Below are 23,152 nucleotides of genomic sequence, written 5' to 3' on the forward strand. Positions count from 1 at the left end.
ATATATATATATATATATATATATATATATATATATATATATATATATATATATATATATATTTATTTATTTATATTATATCATGAGATCTTTTTTTTATCACCAATATCGGGGTTCAAATCCTTCATGGATGATACAACAATTATCATTATTATTTTATTGCGAATATTACAATTTAGATTTTTTTATAGTTACGATTGTTTTAGTTCTTTATTTCTTCGATATAGTGGATAGCTGAGCAGACAGGCTGAGCAACACAAACTGCAATACTTTCTTTGAAGTGTCGTGGACGCCCGCCGCCACGCGTCGTTCCTGCCCCAGTAGGTGGTGCGCCCGCAGCTGCACCTTGACTGTGGCTCCACGAGCTGCCTTGTACAGACCTACCGGCCTCTTGCAGACTCCTACGTTCTTATGTTCTTATATAATATAGAAACCTGTCTCACTCGAGCATGCAAGATAATTATGGTCTGACACGAGTCTGTGAGAGAGCGGTGCAGCTGACTGGCTGCACCGCTCTCTCACATACAGTAGTGTCAGACCATAATTATATATTTATCTTAAATGCTCGAGTGAAGACCACTCAAGGTTCATCCTTGCGTCGCGACAGTGATTATCAAGCCATCCGCTCCCACTCCTCACCAGGTCGTTGATGCTCATCTCCTCCCCCCCCTCTCCCCCCGCGACCTCTAGTTATGGTCCCTGAGAGCAGCTGTGCCAGTAAGTCCTCGGGCGTGGAAAGGGCGGCCAGCTGCTCATCTCTCTCCATCATCGCCTACTTCCTATCTCAGGGTCACAAAAGGACAACCCGCATCTGGACACTTGCCGCGCGTCATGGGACTTAGTCCATCTCTCGGGCGTTCACGACGCTCGACCCATCACTAGTCCATACCCCGACGCGTCGCGGGCTGAGTGCCCGACCCTTGCTCCCCGCACGTGACCTGCCGCCGCGGAGCCACGCACGACGTGACGCCATGAGCCTCAACTCGTCCTCGCCGCCTTAATCTTATCGCAAGCTGATATTCTTCCTATAGAAGCTGAAGTGTCACGTGAAAGACGGAACTGACAGACGGATGAGACAGGCGGCCCAGGTCACACGAAGCGGCAGGTGCGGGAGGGAGACGCTCGAGGCGCATCGTCCTGACAGTGACTCACACTACGCTAAAGACGCTCCTTCACCCCACCTCACCTGTACATGAAAAACACACACAAACACACACACACGTATATACGTCCAGCGTGATGCCGGAATAGAAGTGCCCATCCCGTGTGCTTCGCGAAGAGTATGTGTGTGAGTGTGTGCGTGGTGCCAAGCTGACGCAGCCGTCCCGTCCCCACAGCGCAGCGGGAAGTCACAGACACACGCCTTCGAAACAAAATTGAGAATAGGCACTACCCTTTACCATAGCGGAGAACTGTGTAAGAGGCACCAGTGAGGCTGAGAAGGCGCAAGCCGGGAGTGACACAACAATGGGTGGCGCGCAGAACCTAGAGGAGGCTGGGGACGGAGCAGGAGACGCCGATACTCCCCTGCAGCAGATTGAGAGCTCTTCGGAGGGCTTCCAGCACATCCTGGAGAGCGTGGGAGGCCTCGGCAGGTGGCAGTGGAAGCTGTTCATCTTGACCTCCTTCTGCGGGATTTTTACGGCTTTCCACAACCTGGCGGCGGGTAAGTCTTGGGTCGCGATGTGGGTTGCATGCATTAGAGGGAAGTTGTGCGCATTTGGCCTTATACATTCATTACACATACCAATAAACTTGTAAATCCAAACTCTGCAGAGTTTGGATTTACAAGTTTATTGGTATGTGCAATGAATTTATAAGGCCAAATGCGCACAACTTCCCTCTAGATCTAGGACAACGATGCTTGCCAATACTGTGGTGGTGGCGGTGCACGCTGACGAGTCGTGGCAGTGGCCGGAGTGTTGGCGTTAGCGGTGGCGGCCGGGGTGACTCCGGCTGTAATCGGAGTGTAAGGCCAGTATTTTCAGACGCTTTCGGCTTTTACAACCAATATTTTCAAAGGCTACAAAGGAAAATATTCAGGGTAATAGGAGGGAAGACCCAGTTCAAAAATTTACCCTCTACTCCGTGAGCAACAGTCGTTGGTGAGGAACTTTGTCAAGCGCTTTACTAAAATCAAGATAGATTACATCATAATTTTAATCTCTGTCTACCGCCTCAAATAATTTATTGTAGAAGGACAAGAAATTGGTGAGGCATGACCTACCTTTCATGAACCCATGCTGCGAGTCGTGAATTAAGTAATGTTTCTCTAGATGCTCCCAAATGTTCCTGGCTATTATGGACTCCAGCATCTTGCCTATAACCGATGTTAAGCTAATTGGGCGATAATTTGAAGCAGCTGACCTGTCCCCCTTTTTGAAAATCGGCGTCACATTAGCTACTTTCCATAGGCTTGGCACATAACCATTATTTACCGACATCTTAAAGAAATCGGTTAGTGAGTCACTGAGTACATCCCTGCATTCCTTTAACACTCTCGGAAATATCTCGTCAGGACCTGGCGACTTATTCTTCTTAAGCTTATCTATTTCATCTTGGACTACTTGCCTGGTAATGATTATAGCCCTCAATTTATCGCCATCCCCGCCCTCGTACACCTGAACCCTTTCCGGAATAGCTCACCTCATTATACGAGATAGCCAGTTTTGGTTGACACTATCAGACTCAGCAGTGACTGTAGAATCAAGGGCCCGTACGAAAAGTCATGAAGATTTAGCGACGAAATTCAAACGGATAGGACGATGCGTACCTATAGTCACTAGCATTTTTGGAACGAAGGTCTGCGGGAGAGACGAAGGGAAGGCAAGGTCTACCCCGCATCTTCCCTTTTACCTTCGAGGAAAATTATGTTTATTTTCCAAATTTGGCGTGGCAAATAGTTGTGGTTGAGTTAAAACAACCTGAGAAAATATTTTCCCTAATTGGAAAGTCGTATATTATACAGTAGTTGCAGCGAATATGTTTGTCTTGTTTACAATAACAGAACGCGCCTTCAAAGCACAGAGGAACCAGCCACGCAGGAACCGTCCGTTGCTCACATTCTCGAACGATCTATGGTTTTTCAAATTCTTTCTCATTTCGGTTAAGACGTCTGGCTCTGCAAGTGCAAATAAAGGGTTTCTTAATGATTTACTGCATGTAAATAACGATTAATAATGGAAAAAAAACATGAAATAGTAAACAATAACTGTTGAATGCGATGCTAGGCTATTTCGAATGTTAGACTACCCATGTTATTTATACATGCAACGTCAAAATTCCTTATGTATAGACACTTGCAGAGTCGTATGTCACTTTATATACCTGAATGAGATTAAATGTGAGTATCTAAAAGGCTATAGATCGTTCGAGTATAATCAGACTATGCTGTTTGATATACAAGTTGTTTCTTCGTGTCTTTGTATGGTAATTATCGATGCAAATCTTCTGTTTGCGGTTCATATACGATGGTTTGAGGATTTTTTGCATACACAAACATTCAAATGAATCTCTGAAAATAAAGTTCATCTTCACGCAGTCACAAACTCACAATGCACATGTGCCACATCTATGATCACGAGTGGACAGACGGAATGAAACGGACTATATTATGGCTGTAATAACACCATGGAGGTATTATACCTCCATGAATTGCACTGTGTGTGTGTATGTGTGTGCGTGCATTATATCTGGTAGGTGAAAAGTAGGCTGCAGTGTGTGTATTATATCCCACTTTACCTTCCCGAGCGACTTGTGGTAAGGATTGAAGGCACGGTCTGAGGCCGTGCCTACATTGTCGAAGGGAAGATACGCGGCTCGACCTTCATGACTCTTGGTACGGGCCAAGATGTATTGTAAAAACTCGATAAAACAAAAGAAAATGGTATTACGATGAGATGAACTGTGAAGATGTTAATAAAAAATGTTTATAACATGTTTTACTTATGCTCACTATCTTCAACAGTTGCTCATTGATTGCTGAAATATATTATTACATTACGTAGGAAAAACTCTCGTGAAGACGATAGTGTGATCAGAATGCAGATAAAGCTCCACATATTGAAAACCGTTAAAGTATCCGAACCCTAACGACCGCTTAACCAATAGCTTTCGCGACCTGGTCATGACCTGACCTAAATTTTAAAGTGTTACCGATGCAGTGGCTTTTATCAATCACTATTTTATTTAATACCATTTTTATCTCAGGCTTTTAACCGTCATCGTGGCGTCTGGCAATACTATTTACAATTTTCAAGCGTGGTGACCCATTACACCCGAGTAATTATCGCGGTATTAATGCGATGAACGTAATTGCAAAAATATGTAACATGATGCTGAGTAACCGATTGATGCAGTGGTTTTCCTCTTATAGAGCAGGCTGGCAGCCAGCCCAAACGAGGATGCATTGAACACATTGTGACGTTAAGAATATTGCTTGGCATTGCTAGAAGAAAGAAATTTCCTTTATTTGTGACATTTGTAGATTTCTCACAAGCGTACGACCGTGTCCCGCGTGCTACACTGATGAGCGTGTTTCGGCGTCTGGGGTGTGGTGCAGTAATGCTGGCTGCTCTGTTGCCATGTACGTACCGCGCCACCCACAGGGTCCTTGGCGCGGCTGTCCTCACCGCCACCTTGGGTGTGCGCCAGGGCTCCCCCACCTCTTGCATTTTGTTTGTTTTGTTTATCAACGATTTGGTCAAGCTAATAAAAGAGAATTGCGGGCGGGACGGGTTTCTGGTGTGGCTGCACACGTTGGTGCTGATGGATGACACTGTCTTGCTCTTCACGTCAAGGGAAACCATGCACCATAAGCTTTCCATACTCTGTCAGTATTGCAGTGATTATGGTATGAGAGTAAATGTTAAGAAAACAAAGTGTTTTGCTGTTAACGTGAATGATGATGAGCGCGGGACTTTACGTGTGGGCGACGTGTCAGTGGAATGGTGTGACCGCTATACGTACTTGGGAAGTGTATTCACCAGCGACGGGTCCGTCTCATCAGCTATTGCTGCCCACGCACAGACGCGAATGTGCCATATTTTAAAGTTCGCCTCCTTTGTAAAGAAGAACAGCGATACCCCGTTTTATGTAAAGAAACGAGTGTTTGATGCCGCGCTGATGTCGACCGTACTCTATGGGTGTGAGTCGTAGTTGAATGGTGATCTTAAGCCAGTGGTAAAACTATATAACTCGGGTATCAAACAACTATTGGGTGTGTGTATGACAACCTGCAATGACCTATGTTACTTAGAACTAGGACTGCCACCCCTACGAACCCTTATTATTAGTAGACAACGTAAATTCTTCCGTTGCATGTGGAGGGAGCGGCGAGAAATGAATGACGACCCTTGGTCACACGCAGTAAGACTCGCGATGGAAGCCAATGTACCAACAGGCAGGTTTATTTCTGATCTTTTTTCTCAAGATATGGATGATGTTGGTGAGGCGATTAGTGCCATTAAAGAATCTGTTGCAGCATCTAATTCTTCTAGAAGAACGACATATGTATCCCTAAATCCTGATTTTACTGTCCATGACTTATATTTGACACGAAAGTTTTTTAATGATTTACATAGAACATCGTTTACAAAGTTACGTGTGTGCGGGCATAATTTAGCTGTGGAGACTGGTCGGTGGAATAGGCGAGGCAGGGGGCGCCTTCCCCTGGAAGAGCGGCTTTGCCCGTGTGGGGAGGTGCAGACTGAACTACACGTGGTGGAGTCTTGCGCCCTCACACAACCATTGCGAGAACACCACCACTTTGCAACATGGCAAGAACCTATGACAAAAGATGCACATGTCGCAGCAAGAATTGTTCATCTCTTACTGTCTACATATCATTGATGTTGTCTGCCTGAACATTGGAGTCATGCTCGTTTGTATGTTGTCAATACACTATTGAACTTGTCTTTCGTCTATTGTCTTAGTTCTATAATTTTGTCTTTTTAGTCAGGTAAATCATATCATTGTTCTATCGCACAGTTCTGTTTGTGTGCCAAATGTCATGTTTTTAGACAGGCTTTTATTTGTTCTGTTTTAATGTTCCTCTGCTTTAGGTTTTACTTTTTTAGATTTCCTTACCTTAGAGTGTCTTCTTAAGATGTCCAGGCTATTAATGTTTTAAGATAATTTTATTTTAGAGAAGTCATCATCTTTTAGGGTTCCCCTGTTTTTACGTTTTTTTCTTTTTAGGTTTTCTTTTATCATAGTGTATTTTTAAAATTTCTTGATATAAATAGTTTCATATAATTATCTAAATTTGTAAAGTTTTAGTTTTTTTTTTTTTTTACTATTTTTAAGGCAGTAACGATACCACAGTTCTGTATATTTTAGTGACTATATAAAAATTTTACTTAAATGCTGAATGTGGATTACAAATTGGAAATGTTGTTATATTAACGAAATTAACATTCATAAATAACTTCCGATTTATGTATGATGTTCTGGTTTTATGTACATTTGTGGTCAATAAATATCTATCTATCTAATGGATGGCTGACGTGTGTGTGTGTGTACACACACACACACACACACACACACACACACACACATAATGTAGCTCAGACCTGCATAGTCACACACACACACACACACACACACACACACACACACACACACACACACACACACACACACACATAATCTAACTCAGACCCTGCATATTCACACACACACACACACACACACACACACACACACACACACACACACACACACACATAATGTACCTCAGACCCTGCATAGTCACACACACACACACACACACACACACACACACATAATGTACCTCAGACCCTGCAAACACACACACACACACACACACACACACACACATAATGTACCTCAGACCCTGCATATTCACACACACACACACACACACACACACACACACACACACACACACATAATGTACCTCAGACCCTGCATAGTCACACACACACACACACACACACACACACACACACACACACATAATGTACCTCAGACCCTGCATAGTCACACACACACACACACACACATAATGTACCTCAGACCTGCATAGTCACACACACACACACACACACACACATAATGTACCTCAGACCCTGCATATTCACACACACACACACACACACACACACACACACACACACATAATGTACCTCAGACCCTGCACACACACACACACACACACACACACCATCAAAGAGAAAAAAGACAAACGGCATCGGTGCGCCACAGAGCGATTCGACACTTGGTGGAACATGTGTTCGATCCTCCGTTCGCGGCGGTGGCGTTGCTGCCGCGGCTGGACGTCTGTTGAGGGCGCTGGCAGCGGTGGTTATGGGGGCGGCTCAGGTGGCCGGTGATGATGCAGTGAAGACATTTCCGTAGGACCGGCGAGGCACGCAACGCCCCGACTTTGCGACAGACGAGGACGTACTGCGGGTAACAAAGACGACAGTAGTGTTGGTAAGGCAGGAGTGGCTGCGTGCCTGAGGGTTTGATCAACAAAAGCAGATAATGTCATTTTTTCGATTATGTTCTTACTGCAATTTAAATAATATTGACTTCATAAACACCCTGAATGAAAATAGTTTTCCTCTAACTTTCTAATAGATTAAGCTTGGTGTTAGCTATTTTTTTCTGCTAATAATGTGAAACCTTTATATCAGTGTGCCTTACATTGGTGCCTCAGTGTAGTTCCTTCAACTCTAATGTTAATAGGCGCTCGTGTCCTTCCATGCATCATCTATGGTCCATCAATTCCTCCGCTGCTTTCCGAAGAGTTGGTTAAGATTCGTTTTAGTGCCGTGCCAGTATTTCATGACCTACCTTATGAAACATCACTAGCTCTTCATATATCTTTTCGACAAACGTTCAACAAGCATGGAAACGCTTTCAAAATCCAATTCAAGGACTATTTATTGTTGAAAATAGGGGATAATATTCACGAAAGCGCAGCCTCCTCTGGCGGCGGCCGCGGCGGCGGTGCAGCCGGTGTTGCGAGAAATGCCTCCTGGAAGAAATAAGTCGCATATACATGTAGGGGGGGGTCCGGGGGGGGGGGGCGGGCGCAGCCACTTTATAATCGATGTTCATTCCTCGTTCGTTTTCAGTAACTTTTCTCTTCTTTCTAGTTGCTATCAAGATAACAAGAAGGGCCCATTGCTATCAGGCTGTGACCTGCTCCCCGTTATCGTGATACTGTCTCTCAATGTTGTACACGCGACTTTCACCGCACCGCTTATCTTTAACGTCTATTTTGTCGTTTTATTTGTTTTTTCAGGGCCACTCTTTTTTCGTGCTCGCCGTTTGCCGCTTCGATCCTCCCCTTCCTCCTGGTCGCCACAACGCTCCTGATATCAAAAGATTTTGTTATGTTAGTTATGTTTTTTTTATGATTGTGGCGCAAAGTCTCGTCCCCCTGATTTGGTTTGTCCCATCTTGATATGCGCATGTGTAGGCATTGCTATTGTGTCCATTTCATTCACTACACTGTCTTTCAATAGCTTAATGTATACTAAGCTTACGTTTGATGTTATGCTAGTTTTCATGAAAAAAATACCAAATTCAAGGTTTCCATGGACCCCGTAGCTCACCTACTATTGAATGGAGAGTATCCCATAAAACCTTCAATCAGAAGAAAACTCTGAGGAGACAGAAGGAAAATCATAAGATCAATGTTAAGCTTAGTATAAGCTATTAGAAGACAGTACAGTGAGTGTAATGGACAAAATAGCAAAGCCCGCGCATGTGCAGATCAGGATGGGACAAACCAAATCAGGGGGACGAGACTTACGCCACACGGGGTCGTTACAGCACACAAGGTCTCTCCTCCTCGCGTCACAGTTCGTCTCCTCAGCTCCCTCTCCTTTCGTACATAAGTTAACCACCATCCCTCCTCTCGGTTTCAAGTCCCCTGCTCTCCTTTAAACTATCGTTTCCTCTACTCCTCTTGCTCCACCACCCACTCCCACCAGTCTACCACAAACTATCAATCTATCCTCCTCCTCCTCCTCCCGCTTCTTTCCTGTCCTCCTCAGTCAGGGAACAAGCAATGGGTAGTTTCTTCAGGTATTTATTTATCATTATGAGTGTTAGGACGACCGGCGTGAGAATACCTGATAATAGCTAGCAGCCTCCATGTCCCTCCCTTCACACCCACACCTCCTTTCGAACGCAACTCAAACACTGTACCCAATACGAGTGATAATGTGTCCTAACCCAACAATGTATATCGTCACCTTCATAAACAAACCGCCTGTCATTATTTTTTTACTTCTCAGGAAATCAGAAAAGAACTGTCATTATCTCATTTGGCTTAAGATTTCGGCAGGAATGAAAAGGCCAATTCTAGAACACTCAAACCCTGAATGACGAAGGCAGCTATACAGAAATGGGCGTCACATGAAGGAAAATTGATGTAGACAAAAACCCGGAAATCGCTGAAAAATGATTTAGGCGATTATTTTATGAGGGTGACGATATATATTAATTACAAAAGTGTTTCGCCTTTCCTTGCAGTGTTCCTCGCCGCCACTCCCGACCACTGGTGTCATGTGGCGCCCCTCGACTCCCTGGGTGCCTCTCATGACCTTCGCAACGGTTCTGTGCCATGGTGGGTGTATCCTTTAATTTACCTTCCTTCCCTTCCTTTCTTTTTATTTCTTTGCTTCGTTCCTCTGTCCTTCCAATAGATACGCGCCATGGTGGATCTCCCTGCTTCTCAACTTCCTCATCTTCCCTTTTTTTCCCCTCCTTCCTCTGTTTCCTTCCTTCCTTTTTTTGTCCTCTCATTTCTTCCCTTCCTTTACTTCATTTCTTCTTTTAAACCTCCTTCTTTTCTCCTTCACTTTTTTTTGTTTGTTTGTTTATCTTTCTCCCTTTCCTCCATTCTTTTCGTTTTTCCTTCGTTTTCTTTTTCTTTTTTCTTCCTCTCAATCTAGTCCTTTCTTCACTTCTACCTTCCTTCGTTCATTTCATATTTCTTTACTAATACATTTCATCCTTTTCCTCCTTATTCCCTCTTCATTTCTACCTTCCTTCGTTCATTTCATATTTCTTTACTAATACATTTCATCCTTTTCCTCCTTATTCCCTCTTCATTTCTACCTTCCTTCGTTCATTTCATATTTCTTTACTAATACATTTCATCCTTTTCCTCTTTATCCCTTCCGTCCCTTCCTCCCTTCTTGCCTTCCTCCTTTTCATTCTCTCTTCCTCCCTCTATTCGCCCACCACCCTTGACATTCATTCATCTTCGTTTTAACAACCTCTTTCATCCGCTATATCCTGCAGCGCCCACTTTCATCCCCCTCCTTCCTCCTTGTCACCCCTTCTTCAATACCCTTAACAGTAACGCCCCCAGATGCCCCACCCCTTTCATCCTCTACCCCCAGCAGCCCTTACCCCTCCCCCTTCATCCTCTTTACTCTCCTTGCAACACACGTCCTCATCCCCTACGTTCATCTGCTTTGGCTCTTCTCTTTTTCTTTTCCCTTCAAACATCTCCCCTTGCCTCCTCTTACCTCTGATTCTCTCTCTCTCTCTCTCTCTCTCTCTCTCTCTCTCTCTCTCTCTCTCTCTCTCTCTCTCTCTCTCTCTCTCTCTCTCTTATACCTTCTTTATTTTCCTTCCTTCCTCTCTCTTTTCCTTGTTTGTCATTTTCCCTTCCATACTTCCCCTCCTTCATATGTTTGTTTGTTTTCCTTTATTCTCTTCTTTCCTTAAAACGTCTCTCTTCCGCTCATTTCCTTATTCCCTCTTATAATTTTTTTTTTTTCAATTCTCGCCTTACCCTTTTTCGTTCGTTTCCCTTATTGCCTCACCTCTATCCCATTCCCCTTCTTCCCTCATTTCCCTACCTGCTTCATTCCATTCTCTCCCATTCCACTTCGGCACTTCCCTTTCTCCTTTTTCCCCTCTCAGCCTGACCCATCCAACTCGATCCAACTTTCTTCCTTAGCCCTTCTTTTTTTTTCCTTTGTTTAGTTTTCAACCTCGCCTCCTCCCTTCCCCTTTCTTCCAACATCTCCATACTCCCTTCTTCTTTTCAACCTTCCCCTTTTGACGCACTCCATCCTCCTCTTCACCTTTCACTCAAATCATTCCTCCCTAATTTAGCTATTTTTCACATTTATGCATTTTATCAACCTTTTTTTTTATTTTGGTATTTATTTAACATTATTCTTTCTCCATTTATCTATTCTCTTACATGTTTTTTTTTTTGCGTGTGTGTATTTTTGTTTACATTCTTACTCGCATTCATTATATGGCTCGATGTGAATTCTTATTACCATCATCATCATTATTATTGTTATTGTTATTTATCTTTGTTAACGCACCCTACCTTTGTCTTGCAGGGAGGGCGGATGGAAGGGCCAGCAGAGCAAGTATTCCTCCTGCCTCTACTACGACAGGAACTGGACGGGCCTGGTGGAGGAGGGGCTGCAAGAGGACGACCTACCCCTCCTGCCCACCGACGGCGTGCCCACCCTCGCCTGCCAGGAGTGGGAGTACGACCACTCCACGTATGAAACGACAGCTGTGGAGGAGGTATATACGACTACTACTAATAATGCTGCTGTTACTACTGCTGCTACTGCTCTTACTACTGTTTCAGCCACTATATGACTACAACTAACTACTACTACTACTACTACTACTACTACTACTACGATCGCTACTGTTTCTACCACTAAATGACTACTACTTATTTTGCTACTGATACTACTACTACTACTGCTCTTGCTACTGTTTCAACCACCATATTACTTTTACTACTACTACTACTACTACTACTTATATCGCTACTGTTTCTACCACTAAATAACTACTACTTATTCTGCTACTGATACTACTACTACTACTGCTCTTGCTACTGTTTCAACCACCATATTACTTTTACTACTACTACTACTACTACTACTACTACTACTACTACTGCTCTTGCTACTGTTTCAACCACCATATTACTTTTACTACTACTACTACTACTACTTATATCGCTACTGTTTCTACCACTAAATGACTACTACTTATTCTGCTACTGTTACTACTATTACTACTGCTGCTCTTGTTACGTTTCATCCACTATATGACTACTACTAATTACTGTTACTACTACTACTTCTATCGCTACTGTTTCTACCACTAAATGACTACTAGTTATGCTGCTACCGTTACTATCTGCATCTGCATTTTCACTTAATTTCCTTGTCTTTGCCTCTTTTGGTTACTTTTTTCCTCCTCCTCCTCCTCCCCCAATCCACTCCGCAACAACAGGTGGTCACGTCATGCGCAACAGTTCTTATTTGAGAGAGAGAGAGAGAGAGAGAGAGAGAGAGAGAGAGAGAGAGAGAGAGAGAGAGAGAGAGAGAGAGAGAGAGAGAGAGAGAGAGAGAGAGAGAGAGAGAGAGAGAGAGTTTTCTCACAAGGACGCATTTTTTTTTTTTTTTTTATATAGAAAAGGAGACAGTTCAAGGGCGTGAAAAAAAAACATTAATGAAAAAAAAAGCCCGCTACTTACTGCTCCTGAATTAAGTACCGAGGAGTGGCCAAAAAGAGAGGTCAATTTCGGGAGGAGAGGTGTCCTGATACCCTCCTCTTGAAGTCGTAGGCAGGAGGAAATACAGAAGAAGGAAGATTGTTCTAGAATTTACCAGCGTGAGGGATGAAAGAGTGAAGATGCTGGTTAACTCTTGCATAAGGGGTTTGGACAGTATAGGGATGAGCTTGATTAGAAAGATGTGTGAGGCGAGGCCGCGGGAGGAAGGGAGGCATGCAGTTAGCAAGTTCAGAAGAGCAGTCAGCGTGAAAATATCGATAGAAGATAGAAAGAGAGGCAACATCGCGACGGAATTTAAGAGGTAGAAGACTATCAGTAAGGGGAGGAGAGCTGATAAGACGAAGAGCCTCCACTCTGTCCAATAGAGCTGTGTGAGTGAGATGCATTGGAATATAAGCTAGATTTTTTCCTCCTTCTCTTTATCTTTTCTTCATTTTCTACTGGTCCACTCACGCGGAGTAGATAATTTTTTTTTTTTTTTTTTTTTTTTTTTTTTTTTTTTTTTTTACAAGGATGCTCCATAATTTAAAGACAATTTTCCTTCCTCTCCCCCTCCTCCGTTCTTCCCCTTCATTCTTCTTTTTTATCTATCTTATCTCTACTTTATCTGCTCGTGTAAAAACAAATGCCGGTGTTTCTGAAGTGGTCAGCATATTTCTCCTTCTCTGTCTACTTTCATTTGTTTTTGTTTTTAATTATCTTTCTCTTTATTCCTTTCCTTCACCACTCATAGGAAAGCAAACGTTGGCGTCTATTGGTGTTTTTATATACTCGTATTCGTATATTTTTGTTTCTTTTGTTTTTTGTTTACCTTTACTTCATTCTCTTTTTTCACCGTTATTTAATCTTTCTCTTTATTCCTTTCCTTCACCACTCATATAAGAACATAAGAACATAGGAGTCTGCAAGAGGCAGCTCCTTTGAACCTAAGCTCCCGTGTATCTAACCCCACCTAATATCGCTGTCCATGAATTTATCTAATCTGTTTTTGAATGTGACAGTTGTATTGGCACTCACCACATGACTGCTAAGCCTATTCCACTCATCCACCACCCTGTTAGTAAACCAATTTTTGCCTATGTCCCTGTTGAATCTGAATTTATCCAGTTTAAACCCATTACTTCGTGTCCTACCCGGTTCTCTTACCAACAAAACCTTATGAATATCCCCCTTATTAAAGCCCTTCATCCATTTATAAACCTCGATCATGTCTCCACGCACCCTTCGCCTTTCTAGAGAATGCAAGTTTAACTGTTTGAGTCTTTCCTCGTATGGCAAGTTTCTCAACCCCTGAATCATCTTAGTCATCCTCCTCTGCACCGATTCTAACATTTTGATATCCATTCTATAGTAAGGTGACCAGAACTGAACCGCAAAGTCAAGTTGAGGTCTAACTAATGCTAAATATAGTTTGAGGAAGACTTCGGCGCTTCTGTTGCTTACGCTCCTTAAAATACACACTGAGAATACTGCACTTCCCCACATATGAAAGCAAACGTTGGTGTTTGTTGGTGTTTTTATATACTCGTACTCGTATATTTTTGTTTCTTTTGCTTTTTTTTTGTTTACCTTTATTTCCTTCTTTTTTTTCACCGTTATTTTATCTTTCTCTTTATTCCCTTCCTTCACCACTCATATGAAAGCAAATACTGGTGTCTGTTGGTGGTTTATATATATATATATATATATATATATATATATATATATATATATATATATATATATATATATATATATATATATATATATATATATATAATGTGTGGTGTGTGGGGGATGGATGGTAGAGAGAACGCGGTAGTGTTGCCCGCCTATTATGGGTCGTACAGCGACGCGCCCTCGACTTTTTCTCGACCATGCTTGCGACGTCGAGCGGCTAGACGAGGGGCGGTCGCGCATGGTCGCCAGGCCCTGCCTTTCTTTACTCTCTAGCTTCTTCCTCAGACACATAAGTATACTAGCCTTTTCTCCCCATCATCCCCTTACCCTTTCATCACCTCCCCATGATCACCAGTTTCTTTCAGCCCACATCTTCCTCACTGTCCACCTCATCATCATCATTATTTTATCCTCCCCTTCATAAGTCTCATTCCTCCATTCCTTCTCTCCCTCACAGTGGAACCTGGTGTGCGAGGACAAGTACCGAATGTCGCTCATCCAGTCCACCTACATGGCGGGTGTGCTGACCGGCGCCCTGGTGCTCAGCGAACTGTCCGACAAGTGAGTGAACGGTGCTTGGGAAGAAAGCGAAGGACAGGAGATGAGGAGAGATAGAAAGGAGAGGTGTTTGTTATAGGTTTTTTCTTTAACTGGATTTCTACTACTACTACTACTACTACTATTACCAATGAGTGGTGGAAAGAGGAAAGGAGGAAGGCAAAGAAAGAAGAAGTAGAGAGAAGGTTAATAGAAAAGAAAGAAAGAAGAGAGGGAGGAAGGGAGAGATAAAAAAGGTAGTTGAAGTCGGGGATTTTTTTATAATAAAGAAGGAAACCACAGGGCCAAAAAAAAAAAAGCTTATTGTCTTAGTAGTAGTAGTAGTAGTAGTAGTAACTGTAGTAGTAATAGTACGCACATACACTTTACCCCTATGCCTTACCTGCCCTATAAAAATACCTGTTTCTCAAGTGGTTCCCAGGCAAGAGTGGGGCTGTTCAGATAAAACATACATACCGTGGGAAAATTATCTCCACCTGACGCATCTTTTTTATCTCCTTTTATGAGATACAGTACCATCCTTTACGCCTTTCCTTTGTATCCCTTCATTACTCTCGAAGTTCTTTTTATTCTCTTAATTTTCCTCTTCATTTTCTTGTAAGATTTTTATGGAAGCTGTTACACTTTTTTGCCCGTTTCATAATTCTCAGCAATGGGTAGAAAGTGGACATCAGACTGACCAAGAAAATAGGCTAAAGTGGGTTATCATAGTGTAGTGAAGTGGTTCCCAAGCTGGGGCATGCGTACACAAGCATGGGAAATCTTCGTGGTACAAGATACTGGGGTTCAAGTAGAAGTTCAAAACTTACTTGCATAAACATCTTTAGATTTATTCATCGTTACCAGACTAGACTTCCACCACCACCCCAATGGCTACTACACACTTAACCCAGTAGCAGCGACGGGCCAAATTTGTGGCTTTACCGTGTAGCAGCGACGGGCCAAATTTGTGGCTTTACCGTGTAGCAGCGACGGGCCAAATTTGTGGCTTTACCGTGTAGCAGCGACAGGCCAAATTTGTGCCATGATATAAACCCCCCAAAATAAATTATGCATAAACTGATCGCAAATGCATTGATATATATATTATGAAATGCTTTGTGTGAGTGATGATTTTTTCTCGCTTCGAGGGACTATTAAGAAACATGATCCCCGCTGCTACCGGGTTAAATAAGGATAAATCAGTTGAATGAAAACAACAAGCAAGCATTTTATTACTGATTGGAAAATACATATACATACATACACACACACATAAACCCTTGATTCCCCTTCTTGCATCTTCACCTCATCTCACCATCTCTGCTCCCTGCTTCCCTTTATCTCTTGCACCCTTTGTTTCACCTCACCTCTCTACTCCCCTTCACCTCACCCTCTTAGATTTCCCTTTCCTAACTTTCTCTCATCGTCCTCCCCTTCATCTGTCTCTCTTCCTCCCCATTGTTACCTTATTTTTCTGCTTCCCATTGGCATATACCTTTACTCTCCCCTTCATCCAAGACCTTCATCATTTCCTCATACTCCCCTTCACCTGCCTCATCCTCCCTTAGTCTTCCCATCATCGTCTGCCTCTCCTCCCCTTAATCTACTTCGCTTTTCTTCTCCTCCCCCTTCATCAATCCCCTTTCATCCTCTTCCTCTTCTCCCCACATTCCCCAATCCTCATCTCCCCATTTTATTATCTGATTCTCCTCCCTCCTTCTTTTCTTATCTCCCCAACATCACCTGGCTCTCCTCCCTCCTTCATCTCTTATCTCTCCGTCATCACCTGCCTCTCCTCCCTCCTTCATCTCTTATCTCTCCGTCATCACCTGCCTCTCCTTCCCCCTCATTTCCTACCTCCTCCCTTTATTTATTCATCCACTTATAGTACTCTTCCTCTTTTATCCCCTAACCTCCCCATTCTCACTAGCCATTTCCTCCCCATCATCCCCTTACCCTTTCCTCTCCTCCCCATGATCACCAGCCTCTTACAACCCACATCTTCCTCACTGTCCATCTCATCGTCATCATTATTATATCCTCCCCTCAGCCGACACATTCTCCCCTATCTCCCCACTCTCTCCCCTCCCCCCTATCTTATGCTATACCCTTCTATCACTCTTCCGGCCATCTCTTCCTCTCCATTGTCTCTATCCTTTTCATCTCCCATCCTCCTCACTATCTATATCACCATCCTCATCATTATCCCTCCCCCTTTCTTTCCTCAGGTTTCACAGGTCAGTATTATCAGACATTTTCACTTCTCACATCAGCTCTTTCTAAAGGTCAAAGAGGGGATCAATCGGGTTCTAATGGATGTTTCTTTAGGTTCATGGTACAGAAGAAGGGTCAGACTACCACCAGGGTCATAAAACTACTCCTGGAAATGCACAAAACTCCTACGAAAGCCATGGCAAATATGTGAACTTGGGAGACGAAATGTTTAGTAATACGGCCCATCTCACCTCTCACTCCCTCGCCTCCCCCCCCTGTACAGGTTTGGGCGGCGCACCATCTCCCTCATCTCCTCGGTGGGCTTTGTCATCTCGTCCATCGCCATCGCCTTCGTCACCCACTACTCCCTCTTCCTCACCTTCCGCTTCCTGGTCGCTGCCTTTGGGTCCGGCTTCTTCCTCCCCAACTTCGTCATCTGTAAGTGAAATAGGTAGAAGTTGGATGGGGAGAAGAAGAATGGGTAAATGGGGATGGGTGGGAGTGGAGTGGTTAGATGGAGGATGGGTGGGTGGGGAGTATGTGGAAAGGGGATGTACAAAGGAAATGGATAGAGGGGGAATGGGTAAATGGGGATGGGTACAAAGGAAATGGATAGAGGGGGAATGGATAAATGGGGATGGGTAGAAGGGGTGTGTGGAAAGGGGATGGGTACAAGGGAAATGGATAGAGGGGGAATGGATAAATGGGGATGGGTAGAAGGGGAGTGTGTGGAAAGGGAATGGGTAAAAGGGGAATAAGTGGAGTTCAGGGTGGAAAGGGTTAAGTATGGAGTCGGGGAATAGGGAGGAGTTAGGAGTCGGCAAATGGGGGAGTTGAAAGTAAAATAGGTAAAGTTGAGAGTAAGATAGATGTTGAAAATTAAATGGGTGAAATTGAGAGGAAGATAGATGTTGAAAAAATTAAATGGGTGAAATTGAGAGGAAGATAGATGTTGAAAAAATTAAATGGGTGAAATTGAGAGGAAGATAGATGTTGAAAAAATTAAATGGGTGAAATTGAGAGGAAGATAGATGTTGAAAAAATTAAATGGGTGAAATTGAGAGGAAGATAGATGTTGAAAAAATTAAATGGGTGAAATTGAGAGGAAGATAGATGTTGAAAAAATTAAATGGGTGAAGTTGAGAGGAAGATAGATGTTGAAAAAATTAAATAGGTGAAGTTGAGAGGAAGATAGATGTTGAAAAAATTAAATAGGTGAAGTTGAGAGGAAGATAGATGTTGAAAAAATTAAATAGGTGAAGTTGAGAGGAAGATAGATGTTGAAAAAATTAAATGGGTGAAATTGAGAGGAAGATAGATGTTGAAAATTAAATGGGTGAAATTGAGAGGAAGATAGATGTTGAAAAAATTAAATGGGTGAAATTGAGAGGAAGATAGATGTTGAAAAAATTAAATGGGTGAAATTGAGAGGAAGATAGATGTTGAAAAAATTAAATGGGTGAAATTGAGAGGAAGATAGATGTTGAAAAAATGAAATAGGTGAAGTTGAGAGGAAGATAGATGTTGAAAAAATTAAATGGGTGAAATTGAGAGGAAGATAGATGTTGAAAAAATTAAATAGGTGAAATTGAGAGGAAGATAGATGTTGAAAAAATTAAATAGGTGAAATTGAGAGGAAGATAGATGTTGAAAAAATTAAATGGGTGAAGTTGAGAGGATGATAGATGAATGATGAACATGTCTGGCAAGTGAGTGTTTGTGGAAGATAGATGTTGAAAAAATTAAATAGGTGAAGTTGAGAGGAAGATAGATGTTGAAAAAATTAAATGGGTGAAATTGAGAGGAAGATAGATGTTGAAAAAATTAAATGGGTGAAATTGAGAGGAAGATAGATGTTGAAAAAATTAAATAGGTGAAGTTGAGAGTAAAATTAAGGGTGGGGAATAATGAACATGTCTGGCAAGTGAGTGTTTGTGGAAGGGCAGAAGAGAGGGTGGAATGAAGAGGTTTCAAGGTGGATTTGGATATCATAGTAAGGTTGTAGAGAATGGTTAAGGGTGGGAGACTTGTGGTGTGGTGGAATGATGAACATGTCTGGCAAGTGAGTGTTTGTGAAAGGGCAGAAGAGAGGGTGGAATGGAGAGGTTTCAGGGTGGATTTGGATATCATAGTAAGGTTGTAGAGAATGGTTATGGGTGGGAGACTTGTGGTGTGGTGGAATGATGAACATGTCTGGCGAGTGAGTGTTTGTGGAAGGGCAGAAGAGAGGGTGGAATGGAGAGGTTTCAGGGTGGATTTGGATATCATAGTAAGGTTGTAGAGAATGGTTAAGGGTGGGAGACTTGTGGTGTGGTGGAATGATGAACATGTCTGGCGAGTGAGTGTTTGTGGAAGGGCAGAAGAGAGGGTGGAATGAAGAGGTTTCAAGGTGGATTTGGATATCATAGTAAGGTTGTAGAGAATGGTAAAAGGTGGGAGACCTGACTGGCATGGGCTGCAAGGGACGGACGTAAAGATTGGAACAGGTTTGTGATTGGGTGAAAGGTGATGTGCCAGCAAAGTGGGATGAGTGTTTCAGGATAGGTTACTGAGGTGGGCTAGAAGGAATGGGAGTGGAAGGGATGACCGTAAAAGATTGAAATAGTTTTGACTGAGTGGAAGGTGAAGTGTCAGTGTGTTGAGATAATGTGGCTGTAGAGGCAGGATGTAAGGAAACAAACTTCACACCATAGGCCAAAATAAGCATAAAGATCACACACAGCTATACACATTTTGAAGTCATAAATACGAACACACAAACCATCCTTAACCCGGTAGCAGCGATGGGCCAAATTTGTGGCTTTACCATGAAGCAGCGATGGGCCAAATTTGTGCCATGATATAAACCCCCAAAAATAGACAATACATAATCTGATCACAAATGCTTTGATATATATTATGAAATGGTTTGTGTGAGTGATGATTTTTCTCATTTTTCTCACTTAGAGGGACCATTAAGAAACATGATCCCCGCTGCTACCAGGTTAACAATACCTATGAAAAATATATTAGTAACTGAAATCAAATCAAATACTAAACTCGTACTTGTTTCTCTCTCTCCCTTTTCTCTCCCCTCCCCCCCTCTCCCTTGCAGTGATGGAGACGGTGGGGCCTGAGGGGCGTACCATCATGGGCATGCTGTACCAGTGTTTCTTCTCCGTGGGCTTCATGCTGCTGCCCATCATCGCCTACTTCGTCAACGAGTGGCGTGCCCTCGAGCTCTGCATCTCCGTGCCCAGCGTCCTCCTGCTGCTCAACTACTGGTGGGTGCTGGGGAGGATGGGAGGAAGGAGACTGGTTGAGATGGAATGAAAAGGTGTTTGTTATCATTCATATTGTTTTTTATTGCATTTCCGCTAGGTATTTAATTCTGCTACTACTGGTGGGTGCTGGAAAAAGATAAGGAGGAATGGCAGAAGGAAGGAAGGAAAGAAAGGAGAAGAGAAAGGGAAAGATAAAAGAGTAAGATAGTTTAGAGGGAAGAGAGGTGTTGCTATTATTTTTGCAATTATTAATGTTAATTTTATAAAATTAAGTCCATTAACCTGTTGCTACTATACTACTACGACCACCAACAACACTACAAATCACCCTCACCCCACACCCTCAGGTTCCTGCCAGAGTCCCCGCGTTGGCTGATGACGTCCGGCCGCTCTGAGGAGGCCCTGACCATCCTGCGGCAGGTGGCCAAGACCAACGGCTGCACCATGCCCCCCCAAGCCGAGCTGGACAAAATTATCTCCAACATTGAGAAAGAGGTGAGCTGGGGGGGGGAACGGAGACTAGGAGGAAGAGGAGAACCATTATTCCAAGCTCCTGGGGTTGGTTTAAGACAAAAAATGATGAAAAAAAGCAAGGCAAATTTTCTTTTCCAAGGTGTGTGGGTGGGTGTCTGCGTTACCAGATCGTCGTACTTAGCCTCTTATGTTTTCCGATTTCCGACCCCAACACTGTCTCCTCCACTCCAATAACTACATTTATTTACCATTCAAAGGTTTAATTATTAGTGCCTTTTTGCTATAGTTAAGTATCTAAAAATGGATAAATACAATGATGGATACGATAATCTGGCAACACTGGTGGGTGTGCATGTGTGTAACTTTTTACCCACTGATCTTTTTTTTCTCCCAATTTTCAGCGCAAAGGAAACTGGAGAGAAAAGGAACCAAACCTGCATCAGAAACTCATCAACTTCTTCAGGAGCACCGTAAGTGTCTCCAAGAGAATGAGTGTGTGTGTGTGTGCACGTGTGTATTTACAGGGCCTGGGCTTTACGCTCGTGTGGTTCCGTCTCCGTATCTACATTTATCCAACTTTACACACTCCTCGACGATACTACATCCTCACTTAGTCTGTTCCAATCCTCTATATTTCTTTGCGGGAAGCTATATTTCTTTATGTCTCTCAAGCATCTTCCCTTCCTCAGTGTGTCCCGTTATTCTTGCCTACTACCCATACACACCTTCACCCGCCAGTATAATTCTCATCACCTTACTTTCAGATGTCCCTCCTAAGCACAAGGAACATGAGTGTCTAGTCATCTTCACTGCCCATCTAAAAACATTCTTCTCAATTCCTCACCTTCACTGCTCTCACTATCCCTCTTTTAACTCTCTTTCAGGCAACTGTCAACACACCGTCAATACACAAATAATCACTTGCCTGTCCTTATACACGACACATCACTATCTTTCAACTCGCCTCACTTTCTCTACCACATCCCCTCAGATCACCCTCCTGAGCACAAAGAACATGAGGCGCCGCTGTCTGATCATCTTCTTCGCCTGGTTCGTGGTCAGCATGGTGTACTACGGCCTCACCTTCAGCGGCGGCAACATCAACGCATCGCCCTACCTGCTGGTCTTCCTCTCCGGCCTGGTGGAGATTCCTTCCTACTTCCTTGTCTGCTGGACGCTCAAGAAGTGAGTGGAGAGGGACAGCCTTCAGGAGGGAGAATGGAGCGTTGTCTCTTGATGGTGGTGGTGGTGGTAGTAGCTTCCTCTGAGTCTTCTTTGTTTTCTGAGGAAGAGAAATGAGTTTTTAAACATCAAAGGGAGGAGTCTTTAGTGGGACAGTGAAGAGTTGATGGTGATGTTGGTTTTGATTTTTTGTCTTGCTATGGGTTTTCCTTACTTTTCTCTTTGTATCTTTCCTTTTCTTTCATTTTATCTATTTCCTCCGATGAGTTGTGGATTCCCTCTGGTCTGTGCATTTCTTCCTCCGCACTAATAAGGTTCTTATCATGCAGGTTTGGCCGTCGACTCAACCTCTGTGTGCTGTTCCTTGTCTGTGGCACTGCCTGTCTCCTCATCCTGGCCGTGCCTAAAGGTGGGTGTGACAAGCACAATACTGGAGCAGGGAAAGAGGGAACACTGCCCCCTCAAGACAAATATCAAAATTAACCTGGTAGCAGCAGGGATCATGTTTCTTAATAGTCCCTCCAAGCGAGAAAAATGAGAAAAAATCACCCCTCACACAAACCATTTCATAATTTATATCAAAGCATTTGTGATCAGATTATGTATCATTTATTTTGGGGGGGTAAATATCATGGCACAAATTTGGCCCATCGCTGCTACCGGGTTAAAGTCAAGTGGTTCACAGTTATGTAAAGGAAATTTCATCTGATGTAAAGTAGCACAAGCTGATGTTTAACTGTATGGGTCACTTCTCTGACTGTTTGATTTGTTAATGTTCAGTGCATTTGACATCATAGTTGAACCCAAGGCCATCCACCTGTGTGTGCCATTTGTAGATTTGCTGATAACACTTCATGCCATAGTCTAAGGCCATGATGTAATTTCAAAATGGCCTGACTGAATCTGAGAACCCACCTAAAATTTTGCCATCCTCACAAGGAAACGTTTTACCCTTTAATTGAGTAACATTTTTTTAGTCTTCATATTTCATTGCCTTCCCCTTCATTTATTTACCAAGCTATTTTTCCCCTTTTTTTTTTTCTTCACCTCATTCCCTTTGAATGTATTCACAGTTCAGTCTCCTTTCCTGCAATCCTCTTTTACTGATAGCTGTGCTGTGTTTTCTTCATCTCAGCCTAAATTTCTCACCCTTTGACTCCTCACTTCTACCTCTGTGTATTTTAGTCCCCTCGCTCCTACAAAACCTTTCGTTTCATCAATATTTTACTTCTTTAATCCCTTCTTCTTTAAACATAATATAATT

At 43.0% G+C, this 23,152-nt stretch overlaps 1 protein-coding gene and 1 long non-coding RNA gene across 11 annotated transcripts in view; both read left to right on the forward strand.

Moving 5' to 3' along the window:
- LOC127004446 (organic cation transporter protein-like) overlaps positions 1–23,152 on the forward strand; it is a 37,773-nt gene that overhangs the window by 10,155 nt on the left and 4,466 nt on the right. The window contains exons 1-10 of one of the 2 annotated variants that reach the window (XM_050872172.1): positions 721–1,666; positions 9,514–9,607; positions 11,352–11,544; positions 14,673–14,776; positions 17,253–17,407; positions 20,064–20,232; positions 20,580–20,727; positions 21,108–21,176; positions 21,698–21,891; positions 22,218–22,297. In XM_050872172.1, the coding sequence (XP_050728129.1) occupies positions 1,468–1,666; positions 9,514–9,607; positions 11,352–11,544; positions 14,673–14,776; positions 17,253–17,407; positions 20,064–20,232; positions 20,580–20,727; positions 21,108–21,176; positions 21,698–21,891; positions 22,218–22,297 (1,405 nt within the window). In that variant the 5' untranslated portion in view covers positions 721–1,467. Of the gene's footprint in view, positions 1–720; positions 1,667–9,513; positions 9,608–11,351; positions 11,545–14,672; positions 14,777–17,252; positions 17,408–20,063; positions 20,233–20,579; positions 20,728–21,107; positions 21,177–21,697; positions 21,892–22,217; positions 22,298–23,152 lie in introns of those variants that run through there. The other variant, XM_050872171.1, reaches the window with a different exon arrangement.
- LOC127004449 (uncharacterized) lies at positions 17,909–18,860 on the forward strand. Of its 9 annotated transcripts, none has more exons than XR_007757790.1 (4): positions 17,909–18,266; positions 18,470–18,551; positions 18,720–18,801; positions 18,843–18,860. It is a non-coding gene; the product is annotated as an uncharacterized LOC127004449 (long non-coding RNA). The 9 variants fall into 9 exon arrangements; XR_007757792.1 differs by having other exon boundaries at positions 18,470–18,510; XR_007757794.1 differs by adding an exon at positions 18,552–18,633 and having other exon boundaries at positions 18,470–18,510; positions 18,720–18,854.

The sequence above is a fragment of the Eriocheir sinensis genome, chromosome 28, assembly GCF_024679095.1.
Source record: "Eriocheir sinensis breed Jianghai 21 chromosome 28, ASM2467909v1, whole genome shotgun sequence".
NCBI classification, from domain to species: domain Eukaryota; kingdom Metazoa; phylum Arthropoda; class Malacostraca; order Decapoda; family Varunidae; genus Eriocheir; species Eriocheir sinensis.